Source organism: Tamandua tetradactyla, chromosome 5 (assembly GCF_023851605.1).
Source record: "Tamandua tetradactyla isolate mTamTet1 chromosome 5, mTamTet1.pri, whole genome shotgun sequence".
Lineage (NCBI taxonomy): Eukaryota > Metazoa > Chordata > Mammalia > Pilosa > Myrmecophagidae > Tamandua > Tamandua tetradactyla.
This window is the reverse complement of record NC_135331.1, coordinates 31,934,584-31,953,204: the sequence shown is the minus strand read 5'-3', so window position 1 is coordinate 31,953,204 and position 18,621 is coordinate 31,934,584. Positions and strand designations below refer to the sequence as shown.

Here is an 18,621-nt window from a genome sequence, read left to right as displayed (position 1 = left end):
ATCAATAAAACAAAATAAAGAAGTTTTTAAAAATCTGACAAAATAGAAAAATCACTGGCAAGACTGATCAAGATAGATGATAGAAATAAATCTTATTGAAAGGGGATTCATAAATCTTACTGAAAATGGATTCATAGTGAGTGACATGTAAAGTATGAAAAGTTGATAAGGGACTTCTGTCAGCAAATACATGCTTAAAAACTTTTAAAACGCAGCTTAAAAATAAATTACAAGAACTGACACCAGGAAAAATAAAAAGCATGAGTAGTCCTATAATAAAGAACCTGAAGCAGTGGTTTACAAATTCCCACAAGGAAAGCACAAAGCCTAGAAAATTTTACAGGTAAATTCTGCCAAATTTTTAGGAAACTTATGCCAACTTTATATATATTACTCCAGAAAATAGAAAAAGATGAAATAACACATGGCATGCCAGAATAATCCTGTACCAAACCAGGCTAAGATTGTACTAGGGAAAAAAAAGTTTTGCCCTATTTCACTTGTGAATATATAAGCACATTCCTAAATAAAATATCAGAAAATCCAATCCAACAGTGTATTAAAAAAGATAACACTGGTGTTAGGTTTATCTTAGGTATGCAAGGATGATTTTATATGTGGAAACCCATGAAATAATTAATCATATTAACAAACCTCAATAGACCCAGTAAAAAGAGCTTGGATATAGGATTAATATCCAAAAGTCAGTTACATTTCTGTACAATAACAGCAAACAACTAGAAAATACAATTTAAGAAAAGACACCAATTAACATAGTATCAGAGGACATCAGACATTATAGTAAATCTTATATTCAAGACTCCCATAGACAAAATGATAAAACTTTACTAAGAGATAACAAAGAGAAAAATAAATTGAGAAAGATACAGTGTTCATGGATAGAAAGACTTAGTACAGTAAAGAGGTCATGATCTAAAGAGTCAGTAGATCAAAGAAAATCCCAAGTGGAATTTTCATGGTACTTGATATAATTTTTAAATTTATTTTGAAGTATACAGCATCCAGATGTTTCTGAAGAAGAGAAGATTTGGCCTTCTAGGTTTCCAGACTCTGAAGCTATAGTCTAACAGAATAGTGAGCTCAGAAACCTATGGATGTATATACTTTTGGTATGACAAAGGTTGCAAGTCATGTCATGGGGAAAGAGGAGATTGTGTACCAAAGGGATCAGATCAAATAGTTATCTATATGGAATAAGATTAGCTGAATCCCTACCTTATAACAAAAATCAACTCCAGACAGATTAAGATCTTAAATGTTGAACAGTAAGAAAATACTCATAAGTAGAAAGCATACATGAATATCTTTCAGACCTTAAGGAAAGATATCTTCAACAAGGCACAAGAAGCATCAATGCATTTGCCACAACTTCTGACCCTACATCCAGTCTCTGGGTTCCAGCCACTTAGAATTCCAGGCCGTGGAATACACTTCTTGGGCAGAAAAGTACCTTGGCTGTACCTAAAATTATTGTGGGCAAGCTATAGGGGACTTGGGAGAGCTGCAACGAAATAAAAAACAAAACAGTTGAAGTAAAAGAATGGAAAAAGATAAGTACATAGAAATACAACCAAACTAACAGTTATCTCAAGAATTTAGGAGGGAAAAAAACAGCAAAATAAACCCCAACAAATTGGAAGGAAGAGATATAAAAGCAAAAATCACTAAAGCAGAAAAACATAAAATAGAGAAAGCGCAACTAAGCCAAAAGTTTGATTTTCAACAGACAAGTGAAATGGACAAACTTCTGACATGACTGTTGAAAATTGAAAACATATACACCCAACATCACAGATGCAAAACAGGATGTTGTTGTTTACAGAAATCAGGGCAATAATAATGTTCTAGTTTGCTCGCTGCTGGAATGCAATATACCAGAAACAGAATCGCTTTTAACAAGAGGAATTTAGTAAGTTGCAAGTTTACAGTTCTAAGGCCAAGAAAATGTCCCAATTAAAACAAGTCTATAGAAATGTCCAATTTAAGGCATCCAGAGAAAGATACCTTGGTTCAAGAAAGCCAACTACGTTCAATGTTTCTCTCTCAGCTGGAAGGGCACATGATGAACATGGCGGTGTCTGCTGGCTTTCACGTGGCTCTACCAAAAGGGACTCTCTTCAAAATGTTTCCTCTTTTAAAGGATTCCAGCAAGGAACTCCACCTTCAGTGGGTGGAGACACACCTCCATGGAAATCACCTAATCAAAAGTTACCACCCAGAATTGGCCCCATCTTCATAGAAACAATCAAAATGCTCCCACCCAACAAAGAGCATGGCTTTTCTGGGGTCCACCACAGATTCAGACCAGCACAAATAATGACGATATTATGAAACAACTTCATAATATCCTTCCACATAAATTTGGAAGTCTGGATGAAGTGGCCAAATTCCAAAAGAAGTGCAGTGTAGAAGACAGCTGCAGCTCGGTGGGTGGCTTGGAGAGCGAGTGAGTGCAACTGGCTGGGGGGGGGTTGCCACCTTCTTCCGAGGGGGAACCAGAATTGGGAGGAAAAGAAAGTTCGGACCCGGGACCAGGGAACCCTGGACAAGGACCCCTGCGGGCACCCCCGGGGGGGGGGGGGGTGGGGGGCGGGCAGTAGGGGCGCCCGGCCCTCTCACGCCGCTGCCTGCTGCAGAGAGAACGCAGAAAACATGTACTACTTCTCGGAGCTGGCCCTGACCCTGAACGAGCAGGAGGAGGGAGTGGCGCCCACCGACAGCCGCCTGCGGCCAGACCAGAGGCTGATGGAGAAGGGGCGCTGGGATGAGGCCAACACCGAGAAGCAGCGGCTGGAGGAGAAGCAGCGGCTGATGCGGCGCCGGCGGCTGGAGGTGTGCGCGCATGGCAAGGTCTGCGGCGCCGGCGCCGAGGAAGGTGAGGCCCGGGCGGGGCCGCTAGGCGGGGGGATGGGGGGGATGGGGGTGGGGGTACATCTGGGGGCGGTGCTCAGGCTGCCTAGCCGGCTGCCCACCCGCCCACTGTGCCCACGCAGCAGAGAAAGAGGTGGATGTGTACGCCCCGCTGTGGTTTGAGAAGAGGCTGGATCCGCTGACCGGGGAGATGGCGTGCGTGTACAAGGGCGGCTACTGGGAGGCCAAGGATAAGCAGGACTGGCACATGTGCCCCAACATCTTCTAAGCGCCACTTCCCTCTTGCAAATACAGGCGCCTGCACACCCCGTCCACCTTTTTCTTCAGTGCACCCAGTTTGGTACTGAACTGACATTCTCCACCACCACCCCTCCCTGCCTTTTCCTTTCCTTTTTTTCTTTTTTGTAACACTTACTTCCGGGGAGCTACCACCTTAGAAGGAGGAGGTGCTGGCCCTGTTCTCTCCATTCCCCAGGTCCGCAAGGTCACCCGCACCCCTCCCACATGGGCTGTGGCCCCAGGAGGACCCCAGCTCCCCAGTTACCACACTCAGGTGGGGTGGTTAGGGTCCACAGGCACCCAAGTCACCAGCCCCAACCCAGGGAGAAACTGGCCCATCTCTTAGGGAGCCTCTCTTTTGACATTTTTTAAAAATAATAATAATAATAACTCCGTGTCTTTCCAGCCATGACATTTAGTAAATATTTTTAGTACAATACCTAGCAGACAACTTTTCCAAGCATGCTTGGAACACTTGCCTCAGAAGTGTCCTGGCAAGAACCCCTTCTTTCTTAAGAGATTAGAAAACCAGACCTCTTTGAGTTGGGAGCATTTTGTAGCTCAACATAGCAAGGTCCTATGTATCCCAGCCCACCCCCCACTTTCAGGAGTCCAGGGTCCCCTGGAGAACAAAACAGAGGGGTGGGGGGCCCACCCAGGAGTCCTAGAGTTACAGTCCCTATCCACCAACCTGGGGGGGGGGGCGGGGGTGCAGTGTTGGCGATGGCCCAGGCCAAGCCCTGGCCAAGTTGGGGTGACTCCCTGGCCCCAAAGAAGCCAGGAAGGGTGGTAGATAGGGCTTGCAGGTGCTCCCTCCCCAATAACCAGGCCCCAAATCAGCAATAATGAGCAAACCCTTGACTCAGCCTGGGTTGCTGACCTGGGCACCAGACACCCAGCATCCAGCCTCGTCCTCAGGCCACTCAAGGGGGTGCACCATCTCAGTGCCCTCTGAACCCTTAATTTGCCTAATTTATATGATATAAAAAATATATATATATATAATAGCTATTTTGCTTAAATTTCTATGATATGTGAAAATGAAAAAATGATGAAGACAGTGTGCTCCTGTCTGAGTTTGGCCCTCTTGGCAGCCCTTGCTCTGCCCTCTCCTCACACCCCGTTCAAAAGGCTCCTGCTGAAGGGACTGGATCATCGTGGCCACTGTCCCAGTCCCCTCAGAACCCCCCACTCCAAATCTTCCTCCTTCTGTTTTGGTCCTGAAGGGTAGACATGGGTGTTTTCTTTCTACTCCAGGACTGGTTTGGCTTTTATAAAAAATAAATGAAAACCCAACCTATGAAATGCCTTGTGGCACCCACACTAGAGAGTCCTACAGAGCAGGGGCAGGGCGGCCCCACCCTGGGCCTCCCATCAGGAACTCCCCATGAGGGCTGTTGATTGTCACTCTTTTGACTACTATTTGTGAGCAAGCTCCTTTTGACCAGTAATAATAAACCTTGGATTTGGAGTTTTCCACTGCCTTGCCTTGTATCTGTCTGTGGGGTTGGTGGGACAGGGTAGACACAGCCCACAGGTGGGGCGGAGGGAGCAGGGGACCTTATTTGACTCAACGCTGAAGCAGCTAGAGGTTGGTCTGTATGAAGAGGGAACGAGGGAGTGGAAGACCTGGTAGGGACCCCCAACCCACTAAAAGCCAAAGGGAAGGATCCCAGCTCTCCCAGTATTTGCCCTTAGCCCCATGGCCACAGAGATGGGCCTGGACCCAGAAAGGCTGTGTTTTAGTCACATGAAAGCCACCACTTGCCCTTCTTGCTTCTTAGTTCCTGGAGCTGCTTGTGGTCAGGGCATGGGAACACCCACCCTGGTGAGTTCTGCAGTTCCTTGATAACCATAAGCTTCCATTGCCCAGGGTTGCCAGGCAACTCAGATCACTAGATGCCAGTACCCAGCTGTGAGCAGCACTTGGTCTCCCAGTGAGTCCTCTCCCCACTGCTAGTGCTGCCAGGTGAGGGAATGGGCATCAGAGTAAGGCATCTAACCATCTCCAATCGCCAACATCATGGGATCCAAGGCTGACTGCACAGAGCTCCTTCCTGGGCTTTGGTTCCCTGCCTCTGTGTGGAGAGAGAGGGTTCTGGCAGTGACTCGGTGGGTCCAGCAGAGGAGATGGGGGAAGTTTCCACTGGAATAGAGGGGTGAGGGCTAAGGCACCCCCAGGATGAACCTGACCCAGGGCACCATGGGGAGGGGGGTGATTGTGGACTGCATGGGCAAAATCTAGAGGTGACAGAGGTCTATCCACAGAGGCAAAGCAAGCCAGAGAGCCTGCCTTGGGGCTCAGTCTTGACCCTGCCCTCTGTGGAGACCCAGGCAGAGTTCTGAACAAAGAATAACATGTGATTGATGTTCTAGAAAGACAAATTGAAAAGGAGGGAAATCTACCTAACTCATTCTATGAAACCAACATCACCCTAATACCAAAGCCAGATAAAGATACTACAAGAAAATTATAGCCAATCTCTTTAATGAATATAGATGAAAAAAATCCTCAACAAAATACTTGCAAATCAAGTCCAGTAGTACATTAAAATAAGTATACACCATGACCAAGTGGAATTTATTCCAGGTATGGAAGGCTGCTTCAACCCAAGAAAATCAATTAATATAATACATTCTATCAGTAAGTCAAAGCAGAAAAAAATAAATAATCATCTTGATTGATGCAGAAAAGGCATTTGACAAAATTCAACATCCTTTCTTGATGAAAACACTTCAAAAGAAAGGACTAGAAGGGCTCTTCCTCAACATGATAAAGGGAATATTTGAAGAAAAAAAAAAAACACAGCTAACATCATCTTCAGTGGGGAAAGACTGAAAGCTTTCCCTCCAAGATCAGCAATAAGGATGACCACTATCACCATTGTTATAGTACAATGGGCTGGGAGTTCTGGCCAAAGAAATTAGACAAGAAAAAGAAATAAAAAGCATCCAAATAGAAAAGGAAGACGTAAACTCTCACTGTTTGCAGATGACATGGTACTATATGCAAAAATCCTATAAAATCTACAGCAAAATTATTAGTGCTAATAAATCAGTCCAGCAAAGTGGTAGGATACAAGATCAACACACAAAACCAGTAGTGTTTCTATACACTAGTGATCAACAGTCTAAGGAGGAAATCAAGAAAAAAATTCCATTTGCAAAAGCAAATGAAATAGTCAACTATTTAAGAATAAATTCAGGGATAGAAAAGACCAAATACAGAAAACTATGAGAAACTGCTAAAAGAACTCATGGAAGACCTAAGAAAATGGAAGGGCATACCATGTTCATGGATTGGAAGACTAAATACAGTTAAGATGTCAATTCTACCCAAATTGATTTGTAGATTCAATGTAATACCAATTAAAATCCCAATGACTGACTTTGTAGAAATAGGAAAATCAATGACCAAATTTATTTGGAAGGGGAAGACACCCTGAACAGCTAAAAAAAAATCTTGAGAAAGAAAAATGAAGTGGGAGGTTTCACACTACCTGACTTTAAAGCACTTTACAAAGCTACAGTGGTCGAAACAGCATGGTACTGGCATAACGATAGATATACTGACCAATGGAATTGAATTGAGAGTTCAGAAATAGATCCGCTCATGTATGGACAATTGGCCTTTGATAAAACGGTCAAGCCAACCCACCTGGAAGAGAGCACCCTCTTCAGTTAACAGTGTTTGGAGAACTAGATATCCATATGCAAACAAAAATGAAAGAGGATCCATATCTCACATCCTATATAAAAATTAACTCAAAAAAAACCAAAGAACTAAACATTAGAGTTAAGACCATAAAACTGTTAGAAGGAAATGAAAGGAAATATCTTATAAATTTCATAATAGAAGGTGGTCTCCTAGACCTTACACCCAAAGCATGAGTATTGAAAAAAGAAATAGATAAATGGGATCTCCTCAAAATTGAATACTTTTGTGTATCAAAGAACTTTGTAGGAAATTTAAAAGGCAGCATATGCAATGGGAGGCAATATTTGGAAGCCACATATTAGATAACATTTTAGTATCAAGAATATATAAAGAGATTCTTCAATTTAACAACAAAAAGAAAATAACCCAATTTAAAAATGGGCAAAAGATGTGAACAGACACTTTTCAGAAGAGGGAATACAAATGGCAAAAAGACGCATGAAAAGATACTCAACTTCACTGGCTATTAGGGAAATGCAAATCAAAACCACATTGAGATATCATCTCACACTCACCAGAATAGCCATTATAAAAAAAAGAAAAAGAAAAAAGCAGAAAATGGCAAGTGCTGGAGAGGAACTGGAGAAAGAGGCATACTTATCCACTGTTAGTGGGAATGTAAAATGGTGCAACCACTCTGAAAGGCAATTGGTGGTTCCTAAGGAAGCTAAATGTAGGATTGTTATATGATCCAGCTATCCCATCACTAGGTATATATTCAGAGGAACTGAAGGCAAGAACACAAGTGGACATTTGTACACCAATGTTTATAGCAGGATTATTTAGATTGCCAAGAGATGGAAAGAGCCCAAATGTCCATCAATAGATGAGTGCCTAAACAAGCTATGGTGTATACATGCAATGGAACACTATGCAGCTATAAGACAGAATAAAGTCATGAAGCATGTAACAACATGGATGAACCCTGAAGATATGCTAAATGAAATTAGCCAGAAACAAAAGGACAAATACTGTATGGTCACACTAATATTTATGAGTGAACTTTGAGAAATAAAGTTAACAAGTTATCAGGAGTTAGAAACAGGGTAGAGATTGGGCACTTGGTGCTGAAAGAATGCAGATTGTGCAACAGGACTGATTGTAAAAACTCAGAAATGGATAGCACAGTACTAACAGTAGCACAATAAAAGTATAATGAATAAAGCTGAATGTGAGTACGGTTGAGGGAGAAGGGCTGGGGGTACGTATGAAACCAGAAGGAAGGGTAGAAGATAAAGACCGAGTCGGTATAGCTTAGGAATGACTAACATGGACAATGATGGTGATTAAATACAAATATAAAAAACATTTTTGGGAGTTCCGGGGAGATGGCTGAATAGGGTAGATGGAGTTCAGCCCTGCTCCAAGGAAAAGTTACAGAAGGGATGGGAGGGCAACTGAGAAGGCAATTCAAGAGTGCAACTGACCTGGGAAAGCATTCTGCACCACGTGAGTGACCCTGGTTGCAAAAGCTGAGGAACTGAGAGGCAGAAAACTGGAGCCTAACATGGAAGTGTGGAGCCCACAGGAGTGCATGGACAGGGAGACAGGGACTAGGAAGTAAGCCATGCCACATTCCTTGAATGCGCTACCCTCACCAGTGCAGCCCCTTGATCTGTGACTCACCCCATACCCCATGTACCTGAGCCCCATCACCTGCCCCCACTCCCCAGGCTCCAAGTGCTCCCACCCCACCAACCCCTAGCACATATACCCATCCCACGCCCCCAACCCAAGTGCAGCCCAACCCACCTTTCCTGCACCCCTCCCAAGCACTACCTCCCCCTCCCTGCTCCCTGCAGGCTGTCACCAGCTCTGTGGACACTTACTTCCATACCCAGGCTATACCTGCCCCTGCCCATAGTGTTGCACAGCCTTACCCCACCCCCTCCTGAGCTCTGTGCATCAGTGTACAGCACTCCAAGACCCGTGCATGTGCACAGCCCTCAATCACTCTTCCCAGCTCTGAGAAAACGCTGACCTGCACAGCCAGGTTACATCCACCCTCACCCCACGAAGGCATAATGCTGACCTGCTGCCATAAGCTCAGTGTGTATACACAAAGGGCCTCATGCCCTAGACCAGTGCACACCAGGGTTATGCCCCCAAGACCTGTGCACACACACAGCCACGTCCTCCCTGGTCTCTGGGCACCCACACTCATAAGCACCAGTATAACATCCCCAACCTCTGCCTATACCTGTACTGCAACACATCACCACACTGTTGTGCCCTGCCCCATATGCTGCATCCTGCTACACATCCACACTGCAAACACAAGGTATGATATATTTCCTTTAGACTACTGAAGGAAATCAACACCCAAAGTAAATCAATCAAGATATTTACATGGCGACAAAAACAACAGAAGATGACTAAGCATATCACGACGCAGAAAGATATAATCCAGCCTAACAACCAAATTAAAACACCAGAAGACACACAGACATTGAAACAGCTAATCAAAGATGTTCCTATAACTCTACTTAACAAAATAAGTGGGATGGCTGATGACATAAAGGAGATCAAGAAGACAGCAGAAGACCATAGAGAGGAATTTGAAAGAATAAATAGAAAAATAGCAGATATCACAGAGATTAAAGACTCTGTTGACCAAATAAAAACATACTAGAGGCACACAACAGCAGATTTGAAGAAACACGAGAAAGAATAAGTGATATAGAGGTCAGGATAACTGATTTCAAACACTCAAAGTGGCAAATGGCAATAAAAATGGAAATATTTGAACTGTATCCCATGGAAATGATAGACATAACAAAGCATGCAAACATAAAAATCATTGGTGTCCCAGAAGGAGAAAAGAGGAGTAAAGGGCTAGGAAGAGTAGTTGAGGATATAATGGGGGAAAACTCCCCAACCCTTATAAAGAACATGAATGTACAAGTCAAAGAATCCCAACAAACTCAAAACAGAATAAATCCAAATACACCTTCCCATAGACACATTCTAATCAGTATGTCAAATGTTGAAGAGGAGAAAATTCTGAAAGAGGCAAGAGAAAAACAATCTACTACATGCAAGGGAAACCACATAAGACTGAGTTCAGACTACTCAACTGCACCATGGGGGTGAGAAGGCAGTGGTATGATATATTCAAGATTTTGAAAGAGAAAGACTTCCAGCCAAGAATTCTGTACCCAGCCAAACTGTCTTTCAAAACTTAGGGAGAGGTTGAAATTTTCACAAATCCTGAATGAATTTGTCAACAAGTGACTGGCCCTACAAGAAATACTAAAGGGAGTTCTGCCAGTTGAAAAAAAAAAAAAAGATAGGAGACAGAGGTCTGGAGGAGGGCACAGAATTGAAGAGTACCAGTAAGGAATAACTTAAAGGATAAAAGAGAGGAAAAGAATATATATTTCTGACAAATAAAATTAAAAAGATAAGATAGCAGATTCGAGAAATGCCTTTTCAGTAATAACTTTGAATATTAATGGACTAAATATACCAATTAAAAGGTACAGACTGGTAGAATGAATTAAGAAATACAATCCAGCTATATGCTGCTTACTCATCTTACACACAAGGATACAAATAGATTGAAAGTGAATGGATGGAAAATGATTTCCCATGCAAGTTGTAACCAGAAGAAAGCAGGAGTAGCCATACTAATATCAGACAAAATAGACTTTAAATGTAAAGACATCATAAGAGAAAAAGAAGGACACTAAATATTAATTAAAGCAACAATTCACCAAGAAGATATAACAATAATAAATGAATATGCTCCCAATCAAGGAGCTCCAAAGTACATGAGACAGACATTGGTAAAATTGAAGGGAGTAATCAATGTTTCAACAATAATAGCAGGAGACTTCAATACAACACTCTCCTCTATAGGCAGAACAACCAGACAGAAGATCAACAAGGAAACAGAGAAGTTAAACAATTTGATAAATTAATTAAACCTAACAGATATCATTGCACCCCAAAGCACAAGGATATACATTCTTCTATAGTGCTCATGAAACATTCTCCAGGATAGATCATATGCTGGAGGCACAAAACAGGTCATTATACATTTAAAAACCCTGAAATTATTCAAAGCACTTTCTCTGATCACAATGGAATGAAGCTGGATCTCGATAACGTCCAAAGAATGAGAATATTCAAAAATATATGGAAATTAAATAACAAACTCTTAAGCAACCAGTGGGTCAAAGAAGAAATTGTTAGAGAAATTAGTAACTATCTGGAGAGTAATGAAAATGAGAATACAATTTATCAGAATTTATGGGGTGTGGCAAAGGCTGTGCTGAGTGGGAAATTTATTGCCCTAAATGTCTATATTAAAAAAACAAGAGAGCAGCCGACCCGCCCGCCCTCCTCTCCCCTCTTCCGCCTTCACCGGCTCCTCCACCACCGGCCTCGACAGCCTTGCCACCCTCACCTTTCCTCCTCCAGAAAAGCTACTGGGGGGAGTGGAGACAATACAGAGCAGCTCCCGGAGCCACGACGGAGATCAAAGGGACGGCGTACCCCATCCTGGAACGGCTGACTGTCTGGGAGAACCACCTCCGGTGAGATCACCAAGGGGCGCGGGCTTTCCTGGGTGGGACGGCAAGCGGCCGGAGTCCCTCCCTTCCTCCTTCCCAGGCCAGCTGGCAGAATTGGACAGGCGGTCCCCTTGGGCCGCCACAGCTGGCGCCCCCACCACGCGAGGCCCCCCGGACCAACTGAGAGAGTTGGGTCGGAAATCCCCAGACTGCAGAGAACAGTAACCGGGGGGTCCCTTCCAAACACGTGACTCCCCGGTCCGGTTGGGAACAGTGCACTCTCCCGGGCTGCGACAGCTGGCGCCCTCCCGCCATGCTTGGCGCCCCGGGCCAACTAGGTAATTCGGCCGGACACACTCCCGTGCTGCAGCGGCCGGCGACCCTCCCCGCATTCGGAACCCCGGGCCGGCTGGCACTCTTACAAGACGCTTCGGCTGCCGAACCTCCCCTATGGCGAGAATTTTCCAGTGTTAAAGGACCCACAGCAACTTTCACTGGTGGGACCCGCAGACAAACGTGTGCCACGAGGGCCACCTACTGGGCAGGATAAGAAAAACAGAACCCAGAGATTTCACAGAAAAATCTTTCAACCTGTGGGGTCCAACACCCAGGGAAATCTGACTAAATGCCCAGACGCCAGCAGAAGATAATGGATCACGCTCAGAAAATTGAAAATATGGCCCAGTCAAAGGAACAAACCAATAGTTCAAATGAGATACAGGAGCTGAAACAACTAATGCTGAATATACGAACAGAAATGGAAAACCTCTTCAAAAACGAAATCGATAAATTGAGGGAGGACATGAAGAAGACATGGGCTGATCAAAAAGAAGAAATAGAAAAACTGAAAAAACAAACCACAGAGCTTATGGAAGTGAAGGATAAAGTAGAAAAGATGGAAAAAACAATGGATACCTACAATGATAGATTTAAAGAGACAGAAGATAGAATTAGTGATTTGGAGGATGGAACATCTGAATTCCAAAAAGAAAGAGAAACTATCCGGAAAAGAATGGAAAAATTTGAACAGGGTATTAGGGAACTCAAGGACAATGTGAACCGCACAAATATACATGTTGTGGGTGTCCCAGAAGGAGAAGAGAAGGGAAAAGGAGGAGAAAAATTAATGGAAGAAATTATCACTGAAAATTTCCCAACTCTTATGAAAGACCTAAAATTAGAGATCCAAGAAGTGCAGCGCACCCCAAAGAGATTAGACCCAAATAGGCATTCCCCAAGACACTTACTAGTTAGAATGTCAGAGGTCAAAGAGAAAGAGAGGATCTTGAAAGCAGCGAGAGAGAAGCAATCCATCACATACAAGGGAAACCCAATAAGACTATGTGTAGATTTCTCAGCAGAAACCATGGAAGCTAGAAGACAGTGGGATGATATATTTAAGTTACTAAAAGAGAAAAATTGCCAACCAAGACTCCTATATTCAGCAAAATTGTCCTTCAAAAATGAGGGAGAAATTAAAACATTCTCAAACAAAAAGTCACTGAGAGAATTTGTGACCAAGAGACCAGCTCTGCAAGAAATACTAAAGGGAGCACTAGAGTAAGATACAAAAAGACAGAAGAGAGAGGCATGGAGAAGAGTGTAGAAAGAAGGAAAGTCAGATATGATATATATAATACAAAAGGCAAAATGGTAGAGGAAAATATTATCCACACAGTAATAACTCTAAATGTTAATGAACTGAATTCCCCAATCAAAAGACATAGACTGGCAGAATGGATTACAAAACAGGATCCTTCTATATGCTGTCTACAGGAAACACATCTTAGACCCAAAGATAAATATAGGTTGAAAGTGAAAGGTTGGGAAAAGATATTTCATGCAAATAACAACCAGAAAAGAGCAGGAGTGGCTATACTAATATCCAACAAGTTAGACTTCAAATGTAAAACAGTTAAAAGAGACAAAGAAGGACACTATATACTAATAAAAGGAACAATTAAACAAGAAGACATAACAATCATAAATATTTACGCACCAAACCAGAATGCCCTAAAATACGTGAGGAATACACTGCAAACACTGAAAAGGGAAATAAACACATCTACCATAATAGTTGCAGACTTCAATTCACCACTCTCATCAATGGACAGAACATCTAGACAGAGGATCAATAAAGAAATAGAGAATCTGAATATTACTATAAATGAGCTTGACGTAACAGACATTTATAGGACATTACATCCCACAACAGCAGGATACACCTTTTTTTCAAGTGCTCATGGATCATTCTCAAAGATAGACCATATGCTGGGTCACAAAGCAAGTCTTAACAAATTTTAAAAGATTGAAATCATACACAACACTTTCTCGGATCATAAAGGAATGAAGTTGGAAATCAATAATAGGCAGAGTGCCAGAAAATTCACAAATACATGGAGGCTCAACAACACACTCTTTAAACAACAAGTGGGTCAAAGAAGAAATTGCAAGAGAAATTAGTAAATACCTAGAGGCGAATGAAAATGAAGACACAACATATCAAAACTTATGGGACGCAGCAAAGGCAATGCTAAGAGGGAAATTTATAGCCCTAAATGCCTTTATCAGAAAAGAAGAAGAGGCAAAAATGCAGGAATTAACTGTCCACTTGGAAGAACTGGAGAAAGAACAGCAAACTAATCCCAAAGCAAGCAAAAGGAAAGAAATAACAAAGATTAGAGCAGAAATAAATGAAATTGAAAACATGAAAACAATAGAGAAAATCAATAAGACCAGAAGTTGGTTCTATGAGAAAATCAATAAGATTGATGGGCCCTTAGCAAGATTGACAAAAAGAAGAAGAGAGAGGATGCAAATAAATAAGATCAGAAATGGAAGAGGAGACATAACTACTGACCTCCCAGAAATAAAGGAGGTAATAACAGGATACTATGAACAACTTTACGCTAATAAATACAACAATTTAGATGAAATGGATGGGTTCCTGGAAAGACATGAACAACCAACTTTGACTCAAGAAGAAATAGATGACCTCAACAAACCAATCACAAGTAAAGAGATTGAATTAGTCATTGAAAAGCTCCCTAAAAAGAAAAATCCAGGACCAGACGGCTTCACATGTGAATTCTATCAAACATTCCAGAAAGAATTAGTACCAACTCTCCTCAAACTCTTCAACATAACCGAAGTGGAGGGAAAACTACCTAATTCATTCTATGAAGCCAACATCACCCTCATACCAAAACCAGGCAAAGATATTACAAAAAAAGAAAACTACAGACCAATCTCTCTAATGAATACAGATGCAAAAATCCTCAATAAAATTCTAGCAAATCGTATCCAACAACACATTAAAAGAATTATACATCATGACCAAGTAGGATTCATCCCAGGTATGCAAGGATGGTTCAACATAAGAAAATCAATTAATGTAATACACCATATCAACAAATCAAAGCAGAAAAATCACATGATCATCTCAATTGATGCAGAGAAGGCATTTGACAAGATTCAACATCCTTCCTGTTGAAAACACTTCAAAAGATAGGAATACAAGGGAACTTCCTTAAAATGATAGAGGGAATATATGAAAAACCCACAGCTAATATCATCCTCAATGGGGAAAAATTGAAAACTTTCCCCCTAAGATCAGGAACAAGACAAGGATGTCCACTATCACCACTATTATTCAACATTGTGTTGGAAGTTCTAGCCAGAGCAATTAGACAAGAAAAAGAAATACAAGGCATCAAAATTGGAAAGGAAGAAGTAAAACTATCACTGTTTGCAGACGATATGATACTATATGTAGAAAACCCAGAAAAATCCACAACAAAATTACTAGAGCTAATAAATGAGTACAGCAAAGTAGCAGGCTACAAGATCAACATTGAAAAATCTGTAGCTTTTCTATACACTAGTAATGAACAAGCTGAGAGGGAAATCAAGAAACGAATCCCATTTACAATCGCAACTAAAAGAATAAAATACCTAGGAATAAATTTAACCAAAGAGACAAAAAACCTATAAAAAGAAAACTACAAAAAACTGCTAAAAGAAATCACAGAAGACCTAAATAGATGGAAGGGCATACCGTGTTCATGGATTGGAAGACTAAATATAATTAAGATGTCAATCCTACCTAAACTGATCTACAGATTCAATGCAATACCAATCAAAATCCCAACAACTTATTTTTCAGAAATAGAAAAACCAATAAGCAAATTTATCTGGAAGGGCAGGGTGCCCCGAATTGCTAAAAACATCTTGAGGAAAAAAAACAAAGCTGGAGGTCTAGCGATGCTGGACTTTAAGGCATATTATGAAGCCACAGTGGTCAAAACAGCATGGTATTGGCATAAAGACAGATATATCGACCAATGGAATCGAATAGAGTGCTCAGATATAGACCCTCTCATCTATGGACATTTGATCTTTGATAAGGCAGTCAAGCCAACTCACCTGGGACAGAACAGTCTCTTCAATAAATGGTGACTAGAGAACTGGATATCCATATGCAAAAGAATGAAAGAAGACCCATCTCTCACACCTTATACAAAAGTTAACTCAAAATGGATCAAATATCTAAACATTAGGTCTAAGACCATAAAACAGTTAGAGGAAAATGTAGGGAGATATCTTATGAATCTTACAACTGGAGGCGGTTTTATGGACCTTAAACCTAAAGCAAGAGCACTGAAGAAAGAAATAAATAAATGGGAGCTCCTCAAAATTAAACACTTTTGTGCATTGAAGAACTTCATCAAGAAAGTAGAAAGACAGCCTACACAATGGGAGATAATATTTGGAAATGATATATCAGATAAAGGTCTAGTATCCAGAATTTATAAAGAGATTGTTCAACTCAACAACAAAAAGACAGCCAACCCAATTACAAAATGGGAAAAAGACTTGAACAGACACCTACCAGAAGAGGAAATACGGATGGCCAAGAGGCACATGAAGAGATGCTCAATGTCCCTGGCCATTAGAGAAATGCAAATCAAAACCACAATGAGATATCATCTCACACCCACCAGAATGGCCATTATCAACAAAACAGAAAATGACAAGTGCTGGAGAGGATGCGGTGAAAGAGGCACACTTATCCACTGTTGGTGGGAATGTCAAATGGTGCAACCACTGTGGAAGGCAGTTTGGTGGTTCCTCAAAAAGCTGAATATAGAATTGCCATACGACCCAGCAATACCATTGCTAGGTATCTACTCAAAGGACTTAAGGGCAAAGACACAAACGGACATTTGCACACCAATGTTTATAGCAGCGTTATTTACAACTGCAAAGAGATGGAAACAGCCAAAATGTCCATCAACAGACGAGTGGCTAAACAAACTGTGGTATATACATACGATGGAATATTATGCAGCTTTAAGAGAAGATAAACTTATGAAACATGTAATAACATGGATGGACCTAGAGAATATTATGCTGAGTGAGTGCAGCCAAAAACTAAAGGACAAATACTGTATGGTCCCACTGATGTGAACGGACATTCGAGAATAAACTTGAAATATGTCATTGGTAACAGAGTCCAGCAGGAGTTAGAAACAGGGTAAGACAATGGGTAATTGAAGCTGAAGGGATACAGACTGTGCAACAGGACTAGATACAAAAACTCAAAAATGGACAGCACAATAATACCTAATTGTAAAGTAATCATGTTAAAACACTGAATGAAGCTGCATCTGAGCTATAGAGTTTTTTTTTTTACTATTATTACTACTTTTATTTCTTTTCTCTATATTAACATTTTATATCTTTTTCTGTTGTGTTGCTAGTTCCTCTAAACCGATGCAAATGTACTAAGAAACGATGATTATGAATCTATGTGATGATGTTAAGAATTACTGAGTGCATATGTAGAACGGTATGATTTCTAAATGTTGTGTTAATTTCTTTTTTTTTCTTTCCGTTAATAAAAAAATAAATAAATAAAAATAAAAATAAAAAAACAAGAAAGAACATGAGGGCAAGGACACAAACAGACATTTGCACGCCAATGTTCATAGCAGCATTATTTACAATTGCCAAGGGAAACAGCCTAAATGTCCATCAACAGATGAGTGGCTAAACAAACTTTGGTATATACATACGATGGAATGTTATGCAGTTGTAAGACAGAATAAAGTTATGAAGTATGTAACAACATGGATACACCTTAAGGATATTATACTGAGTGAGATTAGCCAGAAACAAAAGAATAAATACTGTGTGGTCTCACCGATATGAACTGACATTAGTGAATGAACTTGGAAAACTTCTGTTGGTAACAGAGACCATCAGGAGATAGAAATAGGGTAGATATTGGATAATTGGAGCTGAAAGGATATAGATCATGCAACAGGATTGATTGTAAAAATTCAGAAATGGATAGCAAAATACTACCTAACTGTAATACAATAATGTTAGAGCACTGAATGAAACTGAGTGTGAGAAGGATGGAGGGGGGCTGGGGGCACAAATGAAATCAGAAGGAAAGATAGATGATAAAGACTGAGATGGTATAATCTATGAAAAATGCCTAGAGTGTATAATGATAGTGACTAAATGTACAAATTTAAAAATATTTTGCGTGAGGAAGACAAAGGAACGTCAATACTGCAGGGTACTGAAAATAGATGGTAATTAATATTTTAAAACTCCAACTTATGTGTGAGACTAAAGCAAAAAAAATGTTTATTTGGTACAAAATTTATATTTTGACTAGTGCATTTGCTAATATATCTTATGTGGACAGCTTAATTGAATACCATAGTACATGGAACCTTGAGTAGGACATGAGATTTTGTAGGTTTGCCCAGAGTGATGCCCTGATAAATCCCAGAGTATATATCAAACACAGAAAGGCAGAAAATTCATCTTTCCCAAGTGGAGAATTCTTGATATTCTCACAAGCAGTGGGGACAACCAAAGCAATAGGCTGAGCCCCCATCTTAGGATTTGTTCATATGAAACCTAACCCCACAAAGAATAGGCTAAGCCTACTTAAAATTAGGCCTAAGAGTCACCCCCAAAAGAACCTCTTTTGTTGCTCAGATGTGGCTCTCTCTGTCAGCCAACATGACAAGCAAACTCACTGCCCTCCCCCTGTCTACGTGGGACATGACTCCCAGGGATGTGGACCTTCCTGGCAATGTGGGACAGAAATCCTAGAATGAGCTGAGACTCAGTACCAAGGGATTGAGAAAGGCTTCTTGACCAAAAGGGGAAAGAGTGAAATGAGATAAAATA

At 41.2% G+C, this 18,621-nt stretch overlaps 1 protein-coding gene across 4 annotated transcripts in view; it reads left to right on the top strand.

The window, feature by feature from the left end:
* The window catches only part of OSBP2 (oxysterol binding protein 2), a 252,956-nt gene extending 248,306 nt beyond the window's left edge, over positions 1 to 4,650 (top strand). For 2 of the 4 annotated variants that reach the window (XM_077160544.1, XM_077160543.1), the window contains exons 13-14: positions 2,658 to 2,896; positions 3,018 to 4,650. In XM_077160544.1, coding sequence (XP_077016659.1) covers positions 2,658 to 2,896; positions 3,018 to 3,160 — 382 coding nt within the window. In that variant the 3' untranslated portion in view covers positions 3,161 to 4,650. Of the gene's footprint in view, positions 1 to 2,657; positions 2,897 to 3,014 lie in introns of all 4 variants that reach the window. The other 2 variants (XM_077160542.1, XM_077160541.1) reach the window with 1 other exon arrangement.
* Positions 4,651 to 18,621: the final 13,971 nt, after the last annotated feature.